Below are 20,985 nucleotides of genomic sequence, written 5' to 3'. Positions count from 1 at the left end.
GTAAGTTCAGATGTAAACCTCTGACCCGATTTATGCATCAAGCAGCTCACTAAGAAGTGTGGTGAGAACATGGAACTTGAAAGACATAAACCTTGTGGGGTTCTCAGACATTTTCGAATGATAACAACAATTGGTACTAACATTCAGAAGTGGTGAGCTCCTTGTTGGAGACAGCTTCCTCGCGCGGCTGGCCGGGGTGCGTGAAGCGGAACACGTGGTTCTTGCCCAGGATCACGCGGGAACCCGTCTTCAGGATTATTGGCTCCGTCACCTACAACATAGGTTGAAGTTAGGTCATGATCACCGGTCGAAGGAATGAAAGTAGTATCTGTTCATCATTCATCTCTCTAGCGTTATTCCGTTTACACAGGGTCCGCTTACCTAATCTGAAGATTTGATAAGTGCGGTTGTTTACTGAAGCGACTGCCTGTCTGACCTTCTAACCCGCGATGGGAAAAAATACCTCCGAAACACATTTCTAGGGATTCCTCACGTATAATAAATAGTGTCTCTGTTACGAACTCAAAAAATATGTTTTACTTTAATTGTCAAAAAATACCGGCAAACATTCATTTCGTTCCTCCGAAAATAATCGTTAAGCCAAGTCGATGGTCTTCGGGTGGCTTGAATACTCTGGCGAACGGGTTGGCAAGCAGTTCAAATCTTCTTCCATAGGCAACGGAGCAACGGTTGAAAATAACAGGAGATAAACCAGCCCATCGCCCTTAGATTCTCCTTAAAGAGCTCGTTTTATTGGTGAGAAGACAATCCTTTGGCCTGAAGAGTAAATTAACTAACCTCACGTCCGTTGATGTATACGAGCGCGCCACGATGCGGGATGAGACAGATGACGCCGTCGGTATTCTCGAAGATGCAGTGCTCGCTCAGGATGTGAGAGCCGGACAGCTGGATATCTTGGGGCACATTCGCTTCAGCTGTGCCCAGGCGGGTGATACCTATATAACACATAAATTGATTAATTATACTAGCTATGACCTCTGTAATGGGTCCAATGTACCTACGGTCGACTTAATGCAGGAAATCAACTGTTCTTATTTTACACAGGTCTGTGTATATTAACTTCTAGTTGAACAACGAGGAGAAATAGTTTCTGTACCTCCTATCGATGAAGGAGGGTATGTGCCCAGAAATTGGACGTGTGTAAGCTGTGCAAGTTTCCTGTTTCCATGGCAGTAGCTATGTATAAATAAAACTACTTTGTAAACCATCTGGATCCTGAATGATTTACCGAGTTGACACATTCGTCGTTGGGCCTAAAGTCCTGTTAAAATGCGGTAAAAAAGCCAGGACCAACGGCTTAAAATGCCCTCCAAAGCAGAGAATCATCTTACTTTTTAGACAATCAGGTTTTTCAAACCTGGAATATATTTACCAAACAAAGGACTCTCACAAAGTGATTTTGTCAAAAAATCCTCCAAAAATAAAAAATATAAATAATAAAATAAAAGGAGCTTTGCCAATTGTTTAATACGTCTGAAAATTGGGATCTAAGACTCTACAAAATAATTGAAAGACAAACTCACCATCCTTGATATAATAGATGAGGCATTCAGACAGGTTGGGGTCTTCGTTTAAGTTGACCAGATGCGGCGTCTTCTTGGGCGAGTATACACCCACGGTAATTCCTTCCTTCACGGCTACGCCCATTTCGGCGAAGACAGCCTCACGTTGCACGCGTATCTGTTCTGTACGCTTGAGTTTCTCTTCCCAGGTTTCGTTTAGTTCTATTAAATAATAGTAATTATTATTATTATGTAATAATGTTTGATATGGTTTTTTATATATTTGTGTATTTTGATGTATTTTAGTGTAGGTTTTTAATTTGAATGTTATATATTTTATTAACATTGTAACTATAATGAATTACACGACTTAACTATTATGTAATAAAACATTAATAGTTCGATATAGTGATTTATAGATAATATGTAATGAAATGTAAAATAATCATATTGAGTAATATAACCAGCTATCGTTGGTTTTATAAGAATCATGGTGGGTAAGATGCAGCATAGAAATGCCGATATGAAACATTAGAATTTTGAGCCAAATCATACCTGCAATAAGTTTCTCGGAGGCCTGCAATTGGTCGACGGCCTCTTCGGCAATAGTCGTGGCCGCTCGGGACAGCTTCGGCGACAGTGCTTCCTCTGCCTCGCTCTTCTTGCGGATCGGGGAAGCGTTCTCCTCTCCTGTTCCATCATACGCACAAGTTGTAATGGAGGAAAGAGACTAATGTTCTGGAGCTCAGTCTTTTAAAGCTTTGTTTTTCTTTTTTTTTAATTTTTAAATTTAGAAAGAAATTACCTACATCCTTTCTTTACTAACTTGCAATAGAGTACAGATTGAGAATGCTCCCGTGTTAGATACATTATTACATCATGTTTTTTTTCCCGACTGCGATTAAGTCAAATGGTTGATATAATATTTTTATTACTCATAGAATGGATGTATATCCCCATAGTGCCACAATTCTCTCACATTGCCTTCTCTTTACACTGTTTTGCTCGTGATGGAAAATTATTTCACTCGTAAGTTTAATTCTTCGAAAACAGTAGCACAATATATTGTAAAAAAATAAATATTTAATATAAATGGAAAATATCACCGATTACCATCTTCAAGGAAAAAGATAATTACATATTTTTATTATATTAAAAATTTAGGTTACAAAATAACATAAATAATAAAATATTTTAAAATGGCAATTGCCACTTTTCCATCAAGCGCAACACAGATAATATTGGTCGGCCTTGTGCTCCCACGCCCTCTAGTGGTTTTGCAAATGACGAATTTAAATACATTTATTTTATCACCCCTGTGCTCTGTGCACATTTTTTACACTTTTCGCGTTGACAAATACAATGGGCAGTTTTCCAGTTAGTTCCATCATTATACATAGATGGCGTTCTCATCACTTTAGGGAAACTTATATTCCGATAATATAGTAACTATTTTGAACTACTAAATTATTTATAAGTAGTATTTTTCTTCTTATCAATAAATAACATAAATTAATGCGAATAAATGGACTGTTTTCATTTATTTGCTTAAAAAAAATGGGTAAATTTAAGTATTTTTATGGCAACACTGGTAACGTCATAAAAAAGTCACGAACTCGTTTTGACACAAACAATTGTGGTTCATTTCATCCGCTTGTGATTTGTGTGCTATTCTTTTGTGAAAAGTGCTGGTTTTAAAGCAACATTAAAAAGTTACTTCCGAAAGCGATTTGAGCGCCATCTCTTCTTATTCAAAGGAGTAAAATTACTATACCCACTGGAAAACTGGTCATTATTACAAAACATTGAGAGTAGAAAAAATAATTGGAAATACTCATCGACTTACTATACACTCTTGAATGTAGTGTTATATAATAAGTCAATGTAAAACTGAACAACGACTAACGGACACAATAAGGGAAACATGCAATGCACGGAGCTATCAAGCATTGTTTGCCGGACACATAATATATAATCATACTCAAATACTGATTTCATCCGTCCGCGACATTAGACTATTCATATTTCATATACGTTTAACGATATAAGTTTTTGTTACTTATTTAAATTACTAGACAAAATTTTAAATAGCCGCGAACGGTCATTACACATATATTCTACAAAAACTAAGCATTCCAATCATTTATTTTATAATATAACGATTAATTCAGAAGATCATTACTTGATTTTGTTCCCTATTTAAATGCCCAGTTTTTGTAATGATAAATTCAAAATTACACATATTAATAAATAGGTACATAAATACGTCATCCCATCTAGTTGAATATAAGGTGACGAAACCAACACCAACATAATTATGAAGCGCAGATATAAATACGTATGAGACTGTCCCTCCCGTCCTCACAAATACATAATAATATTACGTTGCCAAGTGAATGCTATGTATGTATGCCTACGAACGCCACAAGCTCTGGACAAGGGTGCAAAATATATTGCTTAATAAATATCACTTTTTTAAGTATTCGTGTGGGTTGCCAGATAATTTTCCGGAAAGTTACTAAATTCTGCACAATTTTGCGTCTGGCAACCCTAGTCAATATAGAGGCCAAGCGTACAGGTGGGGTGTACATATGCGCAGCAAGCCTCGCTCAGTTTACTTACTGGTTGGTTCTTTCTTTTCATAAACGACTCTACCATCTGGTCCTAGTTCGTTGGTTTTGAAAGAACAGAAATTTAAATTTAGTATCATGGAAGAGGAAGGTAATACATTGTGGCGTTACTGTCGACCGGTCGTTGTAGCATGGTTCTCACACACTATGCAAACAGTCACACAATCTATCCGACCACATGACGACTAACATCCTGGCTCATTTACAGTAGATTTACAACGACATCGGTAACTAGTTACCGGCGGTTTTACTGCTTCTGTCACTTATGAAATTTGGTTGGATTTTAACAAGAATATTTCACAGGATATCGTCCTAAAACTTCCGACGTAACACGATGGATTTTGCTTTAAATGCTTATCATCCTCTTTGATTAAAACGGCGTTTCAAAATTAAATTCTTTTGAACACTAAAAGGACTACTCACGCATGCTGACAAGAAATCCCCAGCTATTTAATTGCATCTTATTAAAATCCTCCATCAAATATCTCTAACAAAATCTTGTGCAGTAAAACCGTCAGCGTCCGATATCACACATGCCCTAAATTTCCAAGCCAACTTACCTTCCTCGACCTCGATGCCCTCGGCTTTAAGCAGCTCTCGCAGCTTGAGGATCTCCTCTTTAAGCTCCCTGATGAGCTTGGCATTGGCATCTTCGTTGACCACGGCCTTGCATACGATCTGCTTGGCACGGTCAGCGTAGCTGTGTGGGAAATATTGACAAGTTAGTAGGGATTCTGGTTGTAAACAGGTAGGGGAAAAGAGATTATTATTTTAGAGTATTTTTTTTCCCATCTAGTAGAGTTAGACTTTAATTGTTCTTTCTAGCAACACTAAGAGTCATTAAATAATTAGAGAGTGAGACTAGAATAATTAGAGAGAGAGAGATATTTAATAATGTATTTCTTTGCAATAGCGCAATATATTGAAATCAATATGTTCCTTCCTCCTCCAACCTATGAGAAGAGCTCAGGAAGCGGGATGTTGGTACAGTATATCAATATAATAACTAACGGCCCTGGTATTTTTAAAAACTTGAATTTTACGCAATTGTATTTTAAGTAAACTAAGTGTCCCTCTAACCACTAGACATTGTAGAAATATTTGGTAAGGACGTTGCGGGGTTGAATCACCTGATTGTCCGGAAAAGTAAGATGATTCAATACTTCGGAAGTCACGTTTAGTCCCAGCCGTAAAAAACGCCTCTATCAACCCGTAGTAGAAAATGCTCCATACCCTCTATGGTCGGTTGGTGCCCAGTAGGACGTATATGTATAGGCTGTTAATGGAAGTATGTACCTACCGCAAAGTACTGAGTGTCTCGTCGTAGTTGATGTCGGCTGGCGAGATGGCCGCGATCATGGCCGTCTTGGAGTTACCGCCGAGGTTCTCCCGCAGCAGCCACGTGAGCACCGAGTCGCGGTACGGGATGAAGTCTGCCTTCTTCGATTTCTTGCTCTTTGACGCCTGAAGGAGTCGTGGGAATTTAGGACGGTCGATGTTGTTTTTATGGTTGATATTTGTTTTGTGGTGTTTGATTATTATTTGATAAGCTATCATCGGTGCCGCGTTCGCTATGTCGGCCGGTTGCAACCTAGATACGTTTCTCGAATTTAAACACGACGAACAAATCCAGCTTTTCCAACCCTCGCGGCACAACAACAGCGTCGCGCGCTGCGCGAATTATATCGACGGCTTTGACCAATAGCCGTAATACGTTTATCCACGTAGATAGCATTCGCTGCGTCTATGCAAAGCTTGGCGTTTTATAGGAGCGTCTAACACTCCAGACGCGGCAAAGTATTAGCGATTGTTAACACAAAAAAAATACAGTTAAATTATTTGGAAAGTCGGCTTATCATTTTCAAAGTTTTGCGATTATCGTAAACATTTCAACATTATATTTGTGGTTAGGAACAAAGCATCTTCAATTTATAAAGCTCGGAGAACATGTTTGCTTATTTTTTTAGTATGTGCATAATTTATAAACCATGTGATTTGGTCTCGGGACTCATAACGATAAATAAAAAAATAAGCAATTTTTCGGGTATATTTTCGAATAAGATTTACCGAAACACGTAATGAAACTTGCAAACACGTCACAAAGACTAGCACATGTTAGCTTACTTACCGACTACAATGATCCAGATAACAGATGCGATAAAACAAGCCAAAATACGTTAATGATATGTCTTCAAAATTATAGCTTTAAGTTATAGCTTTATAGGGATTAAAATTCAAACACATAATTTTGAACATATAGATAAAGATTTTAGAGCTACAAATGTGAACGTGAATACGTCTCGTTTGGATCATTACGTAATTTGAAATACTAAAACTCTCACTTTATTCGTGGTTTGCTAATAACCAGCTTAAACTGTATACATTGCGGAAAAGATTTTATTCGACTGAAAACAAAATAACATAAATATTTAAAACGTAACTTCATCGGCTAACGATTGATTTAACCTCGTACTGCCGAGATTTCTAGACACGATAGTTAAAAAATAGGATTTGAATTTTAAAAGAACTTTCGGGTTACCTATTAGCTTTTATTATTCCTCTATATACTCGTAATATTATGTAAGTATTTTAGCTCGAGTACGAACTAACTATAAGACACATTCAAGCCTAAGTCCTAGGTTAAAAAGGTCACATAACGCAATTCATCTAAAAAGCAATATTGCTATTTGTCATTTGCGCATATAGAAATAAGTGCGCGATGTCAACAAATATCAAATAGCAATATTGCGTTTTACGTGAAATTCTTGAATGTGACCTTTTTAACCCCTCTGCAAGTTACTTACGATTTCAGCCAAAGCGGAGATGACTTTCCCGAGGGTCGTGAGTGACTTGTTGATGTTGGCGCCTTCCTTCAACCTGGTGCCTTTAGCTCCGGTGGAGTCGGCACGCTCGGAGCCAGCCAAGTCCACCAGGGATATCTTTGACACCTGCATGAGTGAACACTGATGTAAGTACAGGCACGTAATTCCAGCTACTAGGAATATACCTCATCATTTAAAAAACAAAAATTTAAAGTTGAAATTCGAACGAAGACACGCCAGTTCCACAATAAGGTACTAAGTAAAATATTTTCTCGATCGTTTTGAATCCGATTTGCAGCAAAAGGCCTTTAAAAAAAAAGTAGAAAATGTATTAATTCATTATTATAACTTAACAAATGTTCCATATTAATGAAACTAGGTAAAATACATAATATAACCGTAGCTTTCCGTCTGTATCCCTAAAATATGTATGTGTATATACACCCACTTCTCTCATGTATAAGTCCTATGTAATAGACCACGAGTTTATTATCCTGAAAACCACGTGATTATATACGATCTAAACATGAATTCAAACTCATAAGTGGTTTAGACCCCGAGCCGGGAATCGAATCCGTGACAAGTCGATGTAAGTCACGCTTTCTCCTAACAGCGCTATCAAGGATTTTTAAATAGTTATCACTACTTAATATCTTACAAAAAATATATCTATCTAAATATATATATCTTTGTATTTTCTTCCTCACAACGTACCTTCTCAGACATAAGGTCGGTGGTCTTGTCGTGTCGCTGCTGTGTGAAGAATATGGTGAAGACAGCGTGAGAGCGGGATGAGGTCTCATTCATGTTTGTAGCTGCCACAGTCCTGGAAACAACCAGTATTGTCACCCGCTTTATAAAAGCCACCTCATAACTAACCACCCCCTGCCGGGTCTGCATGACAACCGCGCCGCGCGCGGCTTGAATAATAATTATATCTAGCGCTTGGACCAATAAACGATACGAATGCTACCTATCTACGAAGATGGACGTCAAACGGCTATTGGTCGAAGCGCCCAATGTAATGCAGGGTCCACAGAATACCAGTGTCGTGGCTCGCGCCGCGGCTTATACTGAGTGAGGCCCTTTTATAAAGGACACCACCACCATCGTTGACCAGTCCATACACACAATTATTTGTATTTCTCGTGTATGTTGTCTTTTAATTTTTTTTTTATTATGTGTTTGATTGTAAGTTATGTGTTACTCCGTGTTTTATATTATATATTTGTTATTTATTTTATATTTGTTACTGTGGTGTCCCTTTATAATAAACGTATCTTTCTTTCTTTCTTTCTAATTCGCGCAGCGCGCGGCGCGGCTGTCATGCAGACCCGGCTTGACACAGCAAAAAATATATTACACAGGGTGGAATGGAACGGGGGTATCAAGCCGAAACGGGACAAACCTATACCTTATGGAGATCTCAAAAAAAACACAGAAAAAATAAAATGGAAAAAGGACGTACATTGATCAAATTGGAGGTGTCCTTAGAAAAGGTTCAGTAATATCTATGAACCAGCGTGCGTGTATGAAACGATTGATGAATGTGGAGGAAGCAAGAGAAGTTTGTCAGGATCGAAGCAAATGGAGTTCTCTACTTACCCCGATGGAAAATAGGCGTGAGATTATGTATGTATGTGTAAAAGACTTTTTTTATGTTGGTTGTGTGAATGTTAAAATATCTATCATCATTTAACCTCAAACGTAATTCATATTCTATGTTTGGTCTGGAAGAAAAGACAGCCGGTTGCTTATTTGGATTTGTATTGACAACACTATGTAATGTATATGTTACTAGTTTAACTAAAAAGAACAAAATAAAGATAAATTTAGAGTTTTGTAATAAACTAAATATGGGGATTAACCTCTCATATGCCGAGATACCAGACACAATAGATTTTACATTGTGTCTGGTCGAGATCCGCGTTCCGGCGTTCGAAAGATTAAGTGGCACGCACGTGATGTTTCTTACCTGGCCTTGTTGCCCTCATCAATGAGGTCGTATATGTCCTGGTATGACGTCACGGCCAGCTTGCTCAGGTCCTCCACATAGGGCCCGAGCGCAGGATGCTCGCGCACGCGCAAGTTGCCCTTGTTCTTCGGGTTCAGAAGGTCACGCACTCGCTCGCAGTAGATCTCCATGTATGATACTTCCACCTGGGGTGTTGATCAATTTATTGAAGAGTTGATTAATTATAGCATAACTTGTAATAGCTCTTAGATTCATCGCGACAAAACTCTAAGGCCGGTCGTACTTAGGATGCGTTTTCCTAAGAATTCATCTCGTCTGAGCACAAGTACGAATATGAAAGAAAGAAAGAAAGAAAGAAAGAAAGAAAGAAAGAAAGATTTATTACTCCCGGACACCACAAACACAGGTACATTACATTCAACACAGGACAGAAACCACACGGAAATCAATACACAAAAAAAGAACACCAAGATATGCAGGAACAATTCCCTATTTACCAAGTATTATCGGAGCACCCTGTACTGTCAGAGTTTCAACTCGTGCGTACACGAAAGAGCACATAGAATTCGTACGAAAACGCATCCAAAGTGAGCGCGCCTTTAGACTTAGACGGCTATGTTCTTATCCAAATTCGTATCGTAAATGCGACCGACTTAAGTCCTTTCATAGATAGTGCTCCAAGTCCGTCCCAGAGAAGCAACCTATGTCCCTATGCTTTTGATTTATAGAACAGAATCTTGAAAAGCATCGACACGTTATTCAAGATTTCGTATCTCGTTCCAACCACGAAGATATAAACCTGCAGAATAGGGTAGTTTCCAACTTGTCAAATCAGTTACTTTTTACTAAACGTCAGAACACGAAATTACTATGGGATTTGTATGAAAAAACAACCTGTGACGTCATAGAAAAACGTGACACAATTTCACGCTTATTATTACATTTTTCTTCATAAAATAAGTTAAATAGAAAGAAAAAAAAAACGTTTTTTGACGCCTTTAGACCTGCCTAAGTTTCGTAATCAGAATTTTAGAGTTACCTTTGACCTAGGAAACTACCCAATTAGCATTTCAAAATAAAACTTTATTCTTTCATAACCTTACAATATTAATCAGAATCACGTGCCAACAGGATAATTCCACCATTAATTTACAAGAAATGGAACGAGCAATATAAAGTGTCAAAGCTATTATGCTCAGTTAAAGTGAATTTATCGCCGCGTTAAACCAAACGGCTATAGAATACGTTATTGCAGACTTTAAGCTAATGCACACAGATGCGATACCGGGAGCGATAGGGGGGTGGGAGGTTTTGCAAGTATCGAGATCAGGCGCGGAGCGGTGCAGTTTCGAACAAAATCCCGCTTTCCGCGGAACGCTCCCGATCTGTATGTGGGAAACTTTATTTGAGCGCCTATAACGGCTGATTGAATTACAATAGTATTTACATCACAATAGAATAAAAGGGGGAATCGAACGGGAAATCATTTTATCAATAAATTGACGAGAAAAAATTTATGTTCTCAAATGAAAATTGCGATGAATTTTGAATATCCACGTGTAGTTGAAATTGGCATGTTTGGGGTAAAATAATTTTATCGAATACTGGAGGGATAAAAGGCTTCTAAAAAAAGCAATATTTTAATTTGACGTTTCCGCATATAAATGTAAGTGTGCAATGAAAACAAATGTCAAAGAGCAATATTGCTTTTTTAGATGAATTGCTTCGATGTGGCTTTTTAACCCCCCTGAAACGAGATTTGGTTTTGTTCACGCCTTTTTCAGGCATTTAAAGTTTGCAGTACTAGACTACTAAATAGACTGTGTTTAAGCAGCTTTGTAAATGTTATTCAATAATAAACGACCAAAGTGCAACTAACCGAGTATTTGAGGTCCTCCGAAGTGGTCTGCCGGATGCGGCGGAAGAGGTCCTTGCAGATCTGAGGGATGATGCCCTCCTGGCAGTCCTCTCCCCGGCCCATCATGGTGTACGACTTGCCTGCCCCCGTCTGCCCGTATGCGAAGATGCAGATGTTGTACCCTGAGGAGTTATGTGGGGTTAGTAGGGTTGAGAACTGAGAACTATACTATACTAGACTCCAGAGAGACCTGACAACAGTGTTAAGAATATATTCTAGTTGCCATACTATGGCCATAGAATAAACAATAATACGAAATACTTACAGAACGGTAACTCTCCGCCCGCACCAATTCGTATTGGGCGCCGAACTATATAATTTTATTATTGTTTTTTTTTATTGGAGCGTTAATCCAGTTGAATATGATTTTTTTTAACCTCACCTCCCTCTGGATCTTATTTCGGTCCTAAGCCGCTAAAAACGAATTATGTGCGCGTGCAAACTATTTGTCTTGTTCGCACTTATCCGGTAAAGCGGCACATGAAAAAAGTGAGATTGTACGGAGTATCCGGGGTGTGCTACCTTTAATATACTTTTAATCATCCGTTACCCTTCCAAACTCAGTCGGATAATAAGGCGTTAGTATAAGCCGTATTCCGTGCAAACAATTTATCGTAATCTCCTTGCGAAAACTTTGGAAAAATGAAATCTCTTCGAATTGTTACAAATAAAAACCTTGGTAACAAGATATCTCTTTACATTTTCTGTGCTGTACCACACAAAGTCACACCAAAAAGACTTTGTGTGACAGAGTTAAGAGTTGTGATTTGCATTCCCGATAGTTAATTTATAACAATAAAACACTAGGCGCCCAAACGAAATTAAAAAGAAGCATAAGATTCAAGCAATTTACCTTACACGTACAAATTACTCGTACTCAATTGACTCTCAGATGCGAGAGAAAGCAATCTTTACGTAATGACTAACGTAAGTGGTTACATCCGTTACATCAAGAAGATCATATAATAATAATTATAGTTATCATTTAGACAGTTTGTTTGTCGACTACTGAATAGAGCCAAATCATCATTACGTTACGTGGAATTGTTTAGATCAATAACATAAACAGATAACCCGTGCGAAGTAACACAGTCACAGTTTTCACTAACACAGTTGGCTCGACCATTATAGACGGCGATACGACTCACCACCTATCACGTTGGTCTAAGAGAAATCTCGGTGAGGTGTGTGCACTTAGTTCATCTTGCGATTGATGTACCTCTGACTACCCCAATTCTTCTTCTTCTATCGTGTGGGTTGTGAGGTGGATTATCAACCCCATCAATCCTAGGGTTATTATTGAGCCGCCAAAGGCCCCTAACATGGCTCATGTAACGACTACTAACTTACATCACTAAGTACCAACGGCTTAACGTGCCTTCACACGTTACGATCAGGTGATCAAACTGAAATGTCCTAACCAAACTAGGGATCACAAAGTGATTTTTGTGATATGTCCCCACCGGGATTCGAACCCAGGACCCCCGGATCGTGAGCCCAACGCTCAATCACTGGACCACGGCGAAGAAGAAGAAGATTGGTGTAAGTCTGATGCTTCCCGTTTAAGAAGCAAACCGGTAACGAGACAAGACGAGTTACTTACGTTGGGATTGAGGAACTATTATTCTTCATGAAGAATTATTATCCATGCTTCTATACCAAACCTAAGTACTTTATGTCTCATAATATATATGCAGGGATCACATAACTGTACGTGGTAAAAGAGAATGTAAAACTGCTTACCGTCGAAAGCATGCTGCAACATTTCCTCGCCGATGTCTTTGTATACCATCACTTGAGAGGAAAACTCCGGGTCACTCGGCTGAAACAACACAACATCTATTTAGATGAATCCGTGATAGTCCAGGGGGGCTAAAATGGCCACTTTAGCAATTCATCTAAATCCAAATCATTTCCTGAATTCCGAGCATTACTCAAGCAATTCTGCTATTTTTGGTAAAATGGTCGCATTCTTTAGGGGATCTGCAACAATTCAATTTATCTGAAATTTATCTGCTGAATCAGATTGTACACATTTATTGCCACAGTTCGGAGAATGCATGACTTACATCGTATCACAGGTTCGAATCCTATCTCGGGCTCTAAACCACTGGATTCGAGTTTGTGAGTTTGAATTCATGTTTGTATTTAGATAATTGATATCAAGTGGTTTCCAGAAAAAAATCAACCCTGATGTCAAGGTTATTAATTATTAAGTCGCCGATTATTGGTCCAGGTAGCGACTACAATAAGTTGGTCCCGGCTAATATTTACTTAAGTAGGTCGTTACATAACACGTATATAAGGGCCCGGGAATAACTGTTTATTTATTTAAGTCATTTGTCAGCTAAACTCGAAAAAACGTTGCTCATCTTTATGTCTCTTGTCTTTGTGTCTTTTTTTCTTTATGTTTTCCAACTACTTAAATATTAATGTTAATGTGTGTATATTTTAATGTTGTAAATGTATATGTGTGTCGTAGATTTTACCTAAATAAACTTTATTATTATTATTATTATTTTTAAAACCTTAGGTTTCCTCGGCTTTTGCCGGTTTACTGCCATGCACGGGCCTAAGCCAAGTACATGACAGGGTCACTCCTTGCGTTAGTATTGTGTGGTACAGGTAGAGAATGTGTGGGTTGTGTGGCTGATTGTGTATTAGGCTGTGGGGTGGCTTGAGTGGCTGTAAGTATGGGAGATTCATGTTCAGTTTGCAAGAATTTTCTGACTAATCTGCAGGTATTCAATATTGCTGCTTTCTGTAGAAGAATGTACGTGTCTGGTGGTAAGTTAAGGGTTTTGAGAGATAGGTGCAGCTGTTTTGGTATCACTCCTGTGGTCGAGAGTACGATCGGGACTAATGTTACTTTCTGAAGGTGCCAAAGACGGGTTATTTCGTCTTTTAATTCAATGTATTTAGAGAGCTTTTCAGCTATTGTGGTCTGTAGGTTGTGTGTATTAGGGACGGCTATATCTATCAGGTATCCGGTTCTATTGGTTTTGTTTATTAGTGTGATATCTGGTCTATTGTAGTGGATTGTTCGGTCGGTGAGTATAGCTCGGTCAAAGTACAGCTTGGTTGTAGAGTTCTCTAATACACTGTCAGGACTATATTTGTAGTAGGGTTTTACGGAAGTAATCAAATTCTGTTGGTAGGCAAGTTTTTGGTGTATGATGCTAGCTATTTGGTCGTGTCTGTGCTTGTAGTCTGTTTGGGCTATGGATTTACATGCACCTGTAATGTGTTGAATGGTTTCTGGGCAGCTATTGCATTTTCTACAAATATCGGAGAGTAGCGTTTTTGTTATATATTTCTGGTAGTTTTTAGTCTCTATTACCTGGTCTTGGATTGCCATGATGAAGCCTTCAGTCTCCGGAAAAAGATCACCACGACTCAGCCACGCGTTCGACGCCTTTTTGTCGACATTAGATTGGCTTAAGTCGTGGTAGTGTCTCCCGTGCAGAGACTTTCCAGCCCATTCGGCGTATTTTGTTTTGTTGTCAGTCAGTTTCTCATTATTTTGTGTCGTATTGTCGTGCAGGTTTAGTGGCGTTAATTTGTTATCATTTAGTACTATTGCTTTATGTAGTATAGAAGACTCAGATTTGTTGAAGAAGTATTGTCGTAGGGTTGAGATTTGTTTGTTGTGAAGGTTCAAAATGTCAACGAGACCCCTACCTCCTTCCTTCCTGGGCAGTGTCAGCCTCTGCAAGCATGATCTAGGATGGTGTTTACGGAATTTGGTCATTGATGTATTTATCGTACGTTGTAAGGCTTTCAAATCAGATTTAGACCAGGTTATTATGCCGAAAGAGTAAGTGAGTATTGGTATAGCAAATGTGTTGATAGCTTTTATTGTATTTCTGGAATAAAGTTGTGTTTTCAGTATTGAGTTTAGTCGGTGGCGGAATTGTTGCTTTAATTTTTGTTTTGTGTCCTTATGCTGTATTTGTCGTGCCTGGTTGTATCCTAAATATTTGTATGTCTCCTCTTCGTTTAGTGGTTCTATTTGTTCTCCTGTTTCCAATGTATACTGGTGTTGGTAGTTTTGTCCTCTTTTCATTGAATTTATTCTACATTTATCAATTCCAAATTCCATTTTAATGTCGTTGCTAAACTTTTCTGTAATGTTAGCCAACTGAGATAGGTGGTGTTCGTTATCAGCGTATAGTTTTATGTCATCCATGTAGAGGAGATGGTTTACTGTTTCACTAATGTCAGTCTGTCCGTCGATCTCTGTACATTGTAAGTTATATCCTACTGATGTTGCGTTGAGAATATTTGAAAGGGGGTTCACAGCAAGACAGAACCATAAAGGACTCAATGCATCGCCCTGAAATAGACCACGCTGAATTTTAATCGAATCGGTCTCTATTGTAGATGTAGGAGTGGTAAGTTTTAGTCGGGTAGTCCAGTTTGTCATTATTGTCTTTAAAAATGTGATAATCTTCGGGTGGATTTTGTATATCTCCAGAACTTGCACTAACCAGGAGTGAGGCACCGAGTCATATGCTTTTTTGTAATCAATATACATTGTATACAGATCGGACTTCTTTTTCTGGACTTGTTTGAGTATAACAGAATCTATTAGTAGTTGTTCCTTGCATCCTTGACTAAACTTTCGGCATCCCTTCTGTTGTTCAGCTAAGATTTTACTATCGTCAATGTGTTTGTATATCAGTTCGGATATGCAAGATGTAAGAATCTTGTACACGGTTTGCAAACATGTAATGGGTCTGTATTTTGCAGGGTTAGTACGGTCGTCGCTATCTTTTGGTATCATGTAAGTAGTTCCGAGTGTAATGTACGGCGGTATTGTGTTAGGATCCTTAACAAACTCGTTTAGGTGGTTATGTAGATATGCATGAATATTCGTGAATTTTTTGTACCAATAACTGTGAACAAAATCTGATCCCGGTGCTTTCCAGTTGTGTAGGTTAATGAGTACTTTTTCATAAATGTCTATTGGGATATGGTCAAAAGTCATTTCTGGTGTAGTTGTGCTATTGTTTGCAATTTCAGATTGTATCCAGTCAGCCTGATTATTATGCTGGACGGGTTGTTCCCAAATTCCAGCCCAAAACTTGTGTAGATCTTCTGAATCTGGGTTTTCGTTAAAATTCGTGTTGTTGGTGTATTCTTGTACATTTGTCGTGGTCTGCCTGATGCTTCTATAGAATTGTTTCTAATTTTTGGTATTATTATTATTATTATTATTATCTTAATTATTAACTTTAGACGACTCGGATAGTTTCCTACGCCAAAAATAAATTATGAAATGTGAATTACTAAACTACTACAAGAGTAAAACTAACACAATGTGAGTTCATACTTTAAAAGCAATTTCTTGCTTTAACGTTTAGTAAGAAGCAACTGATTTGACTAATTGGAAACTACCCAGGGATTATGACCTAAGGGTGGTATTAATAAACTAATCTCAGCTGAGACTGCCCTCAAGATCCTGCTCAAGTCCCTGTTTTTTTATAAGAACTGTCACATTGACATTGTCTTGAGCGCAGTCTCAAAGTTGAGATTAGTTTATTAATACCACCCTTAGTATCTCCAACAGAACGGACTAACCCACAACAATAGAAATGAATGACCATGGAAATTAGTAGCAGATGCACGTACATAATTTAATAGTCGAACAACTATAAGTTACTGCAACTTGTAATAATTGTACAACTATAAATTACGGCCATTTCTGAGCCCGCTCCGTGCATTAAAACTATCCATAACATTATTATAAAATTTAAGCCGTTGCCATAAAGCTTATTTTACTGAGACCAGCTGGTGCCGATGCAGAATAAATTTGAATAGTATTAAAGAAATCGTTCGTTAAAATTGCAAATTAGACGGCGAGCTCTAGGGCTAATTTCAACCAAGCGCTTGGATTTAAATGAGTTTCAAGAATTACAAGTCAGTAAAATTATTTAAGAAGTACATTGTTATTTTGTCTCTATTTTAATTATGTATCCGTTCGGTGACTTCTCTTTTAAGTTACAGTTCTTTAAGCGATTTGTCTGTACTTTTCGTCGACACTATATACAGGGTGTCAGTGACATCGTAACGAAAACTTTGAGGTACGATTCAGACCATGATTCTGAGATGATGTCAAGTGGAATCTTCCATCGCAAAAGAGTATGGAACTGAAAATAATTTTAAAGAAGACTATTAACAAATTCCACTTGATATTAACTCAGAATCATGGTCTGAATCATCCGCCTCAGTATTCGTTACGATGTAACTAACACTATATTGTAGATACGTCTATTTGACATTTCATTCCATCTTAGGGTGTTTTAGCTTCTATGTTGCACGATCAGCTCCTTGTCTCACTGTGCATGTTGTAAAATCTGACAGGATTGTGGCTTTTCTAACATGATGGACAATTGTTAGGCTAATCCGTTGGTTGTGGCTCGGCCCACCCCATTAGGAATTACGGGTGTGCGTTTATGTATGTGTGTATATATTCGGATTTTTTGCACGTAATTGGTGTAAAAGTATGGCAAAGTGTACTCATAAATAAATTACTATAATTTCAGACATCATCACATTTACTGGCTGCAATTAAAGCCACTCTATGCCCTTTACCCAGTAACTAAAATACAACCCAAACATTGGAGCAGTAAATCTGAAATTCGATAAACAATCAAACTGAAATTGGGATGTTCGACTGCCACAAACCTAGACCGATCAGCTGTGAATTAATTACTGAACAGATTGCAAATTGCGGTTACAAACCAACTTGTACTTTATTATCAATTAATTTTACAATCTATCTCCCGTTTCTGGCTACATTTGCATATACATAATTGCGGTTTTCAATTTGAATTTATGAGGTTTTGCGTCTTGCGTAATTGTTGTTTAAAAAGCTCATTGTTTTTTAAAACAGGAACTTCTGGGACTGTATATTTTTGAATCTAATATTCACCAATGGTAGCGTTTTGTAAATTTTGTAGCATAAAGCATTTCCGTAGCCGTAGCATGCTGCCCGTATATCGCGCGCAACGCGATAAAAGTACAATTACAATTGAATAAAATTAATTTTATTGGCTATGCTCACGGTTACGCTATAATAAAACAATTCAACTGGCTCGTTATAGTATTTTATGCAACAGTTGTATAAGAAGGGTCAAAAAATGCGAGTGGCGTGAGTTGCGATGTGAGCCTTGGCGAACATCGCAATAAGAGACGCCACGAGCATTTTTTGACCTAGTTATACAACGTTGCATACAATACTTTTTCTACGACGACGTAATTTTAAACGAAGCACAAAAATTTTCCAATTTATTTTCCAACGCGCGGGAAAATGGCGGCAAATGTATACTTTTTTTTTATAGTATATCTATGGCACCAAACAAAGTAAAGGTGCCAGTTTCCAGGTCAAAAAAAAAAAACAACAACAATGCTTTTTTGGCGACATTATAGTACAGTTACTCTTTGTAAACAATGCTTTTATAGGCCATAGAGCGTACACTTTTTCAAAGAGTTTAATTATGTATGTACTTATATTAGACTTTTTGGTTATTTAAATGCCAGATTAAAGTAGAGGAGTAGAAAAAATATTAAATTACACCTACTGCTATACTGAAACTTGTTACACACTGCGTAAGTTCTAAATTAACATTTCCAATAGTATCTAATTTGGTTTCGTGAACACCACCCACCATAAATTAGAACGTAGAAATCATTCCCCACATGGATGACGTCAATAATATTTATAGACTGTTATAAATCATACGGATAAGCAGGCAAATATTTCGGCGTAAATCATTAGGTAATACGGCATTAAGTTACTTAATAGGCTGGCAATGAAACCATAGAGTTCATAGATAATAGTAATCCGATAATCGCGTTGAGGGCGTTGCGGCTAAATCCAATATGGCGGCCGTCCAAAACAAGCGGTTGGCGGGAATCTTATTACCACCCGGCGATATCGATCGAGGGTCATTAGTACCTCGGCTCAGGTCATCCGCGGTATATGAAGCGTGACCTATCTAGAATACTCATTCATAGTATGCTACGCTTCGTTTGGTGCAAGCTGCTACGCTGTAGCAATCGTAGCATATTTTTTTGGCGTAGCAGTTTTATCGTCAGTTAAGGTGATTCGTTTTCCATACAAAAGTTGATGCAGTGCTACAGGAAAACGGATAGAGGAATATTGTTATAAAACCGATAAATAGTAATATTTTGGTGTATTATTTTCGCAAACTAACAAAAATTTAGGGTCCGAATACGAGAAGTACCATATTTCAGACCCTCAATTTTGATCAATTCTACATTTGTAGTGGTGCAGATTACAGTGTATTTGCTGAGCGTGTAGAGGTGTCAATGTTAGTTTGTGTGCGTGATAGTTTTTTTTTTTCTAAAGGCTTTGACTACTTGACAAGTGTAATAGAATGTCAGTGACAATTTATAAAGAGATTTTGTATGAAGAGAATAAATATAAATAAAAAACTAAAAATACTACAATCTGAGAAAAGGAATATTGGGAAAATATTTTTGTAATATCGTATCTTATTTAAACATTTTTTAAATAATGGATAAATACCGTGTTTTAAAAGAGGACATATATTATAATAAAAAATCAATACATAAAATGAAATGGCTGTATGGGCATAGTTCCCTTTGCCTTACCCTTCGGGGAAAACCAAATCAAAAAAGAAGTTGTTGCATTTGCCGGCCTAAATAGTAGTCATTTATAATTAATTGTTTTTCCATCCAACATACAGATTTATTTATATTCTCTTTGCCGCGGACTTTTTGGTGGGACCGGGAACGGGAAGGTTGCTTTCTTCATTGAATAATCTAAATAATCAATACGAAGTGGTGTTTTGTGGTTAATGATCACATTAGTCGGAAAACATTCCCGATAGTATTATTAAATCGGAATATTCAATAAACAAAGTGTACCTATCTATTTTCGCTTTGCGCCAACAAGCCGCTTACTTCGTTTGGGGTTCGGAGTAGGAGTCTGCTCCGAGGGTGGGGGCTTAGGTTTCATCATTTCATTAATCATCATCAAGAAAAAAAACACAAGACATGGCTGTATGTTCATAGTTCCCTTTGCCTTGCCCTTTGGGAAAAAAAATAAGATAAATTTTGAAATTCTTATGTATAATAAACAAACATCACAGACATCATGACAGATCTAAAACTAAATAAAATCTTTTTTCTTTTTTCTATTTGACTTATTTATGAATTTTAATCAAGAAAACGTGATAATATAAGTTCGACAGCAACCAGTTCAGGTCCCCGAAACAGCCCATTTCAGGCCGCGTATATATGGAAATACTACTTCAATACGTCCCAGCCTCGTCTTTTTTTAACGTCCTCGTTATAAAAAGACGTCCTAACCTAACAATAAACACCACGCGTAAATATATGTCCAGAAATGCGCTGTGAGTCGTCTGGACTGGGCGCGAAAACAACATAGAATTCGATTAGGTGCTAAGTGTCCCGCATGCTATCACCAGCTGTCACTGACATACGTATGAAGTCCCGCGGATTTTATTGGAACTAAATGACAAGTCATAATAATTATATGCGGATACTGCGACATCAGCGCCGTGCTTGCGGGACGTCCTGAAGCGATATTACATCTTTCAAACGCGATGCGATAAAGTTTGAACCTACGCAATTTAGGAAAAATCTAGCTTATTATTACTGTACTGTGATCGTTATTTGTAAAATCATACAATACATATACACAATTCTTTATACACAATATAATATTTTATTAATTATTATGACATATTGTGGACTTTTCGGTATACCTACAAAAAAGGAACAATTCAACCATACGTTGTTTTGTTATATCTCAATGGGCTCAGGCAGCGTTTTCGCCGAAAGCTCCAAGTCGGCTATATTTGTAACGATAAAATTTATGTTTAACATTCATCATCATTTTTGAACCATTTTATACAAAAAAAATACTTGTATAAATTATAAACCCTAAAGCACGCCCATGAATCACTCTACTCATTGGTGAAAACCGTATGAAAATCCGTTCAGAAGTTTTTTAGTTAGCCGCATGTTCACTGATGCGATTAATGCCTGTTAGAATTTTACAAAATAAAAAATACGGAAATTACGGAAGGTACTTTAGTGC

General features: G+C 37.7%; 1 protein-coding gene across 14 annotated transcripts in view; it reads right to left on the bottom strand.

The window, feature by feature from the left end:
• LOC126373756 (kinesin-like protein unc-104) overlaps nucleotides 1–20,985 on the bottom strand; it is a 139,880-nt gene that overhangs the window by 26,892 nt on the left and 92,003 nt on the right. For 13 of the 14 annotated variants that reach the window (XM_050020012.1, XM_050020019.1, XM_050020018.1 and 10 more), the window contains 12 exons: nucleotides 12,612–12,690; nucleotides 10,830–10,990; nucleotides 8,951–9,135; nucleotides 7,690–7,801; nucleotides 6,958–7,101; nucleotides 5,454–5,617; nucleotides 4,714–4,853; nucleotides 4,146–4,187; nucleotides 2,079–2,213; nucleotides 1,545–1,745; nucleotides 799–956; nucleotides 142–271 (listed from right to left, as the gene is read on the bottom strand). In XM_050020012.1, coding sequence (XP_049875969.1) covers nucleotides 142–271; nucleotides 799–956; nucleotides 1,545–1,745; nucleotides 2,079–2,213; nucleotides 4,146–4,187; nucleotides 4,714–4,853; nucleotides 5,454–5,617; nucleotides 6,958–7,101; nucleotides 7,690–7,801; nucleotides 8,951–9,135; nucleotides 10,830–10,990; nucleotides 12,612–12,690 — 1,651 coding nt within the window. The remainder of the gene's footprint in view (nucleotides 1–141; nucleotides 272–798; nucleotides 957–1,544; nucleotides 1,746–2,078; nucleotides 2,214–4,145; nucleotides 4,188–4,713; nucleotides 4,854–5,453; nucleotides 5,618–6,957; nucleotides 7,102–7,689; nucleotides 7,802–8,950; nucleotides 9,136–10,829; nucleotides 10,991–12,611; nucleotides 12,691–20,985) is intronic. The other variant, XM_050020017.1, reaches the window with a different exon arrangement.

The sequence above is a fragment of the Pectinophora gossypiella genome, chromosome 16, assembly GCF_024362695.1.
Source record: "Pectinophora gossypiella chromosome 16, ilPecGoss1.1, whole genome shotgun sequence".
Classification (NCBI taxonomy): Eukaryota; Metazoa; Arthropoda; class Insecta; order Lepidoptera; family Gelechiidae; genus Pectinophora; species Pectinophora gossypiella.
Note: the sequence above shows the minus strand (reverse complement) of the source record. Positions and strands in the feature narration are given on the sequence as shown.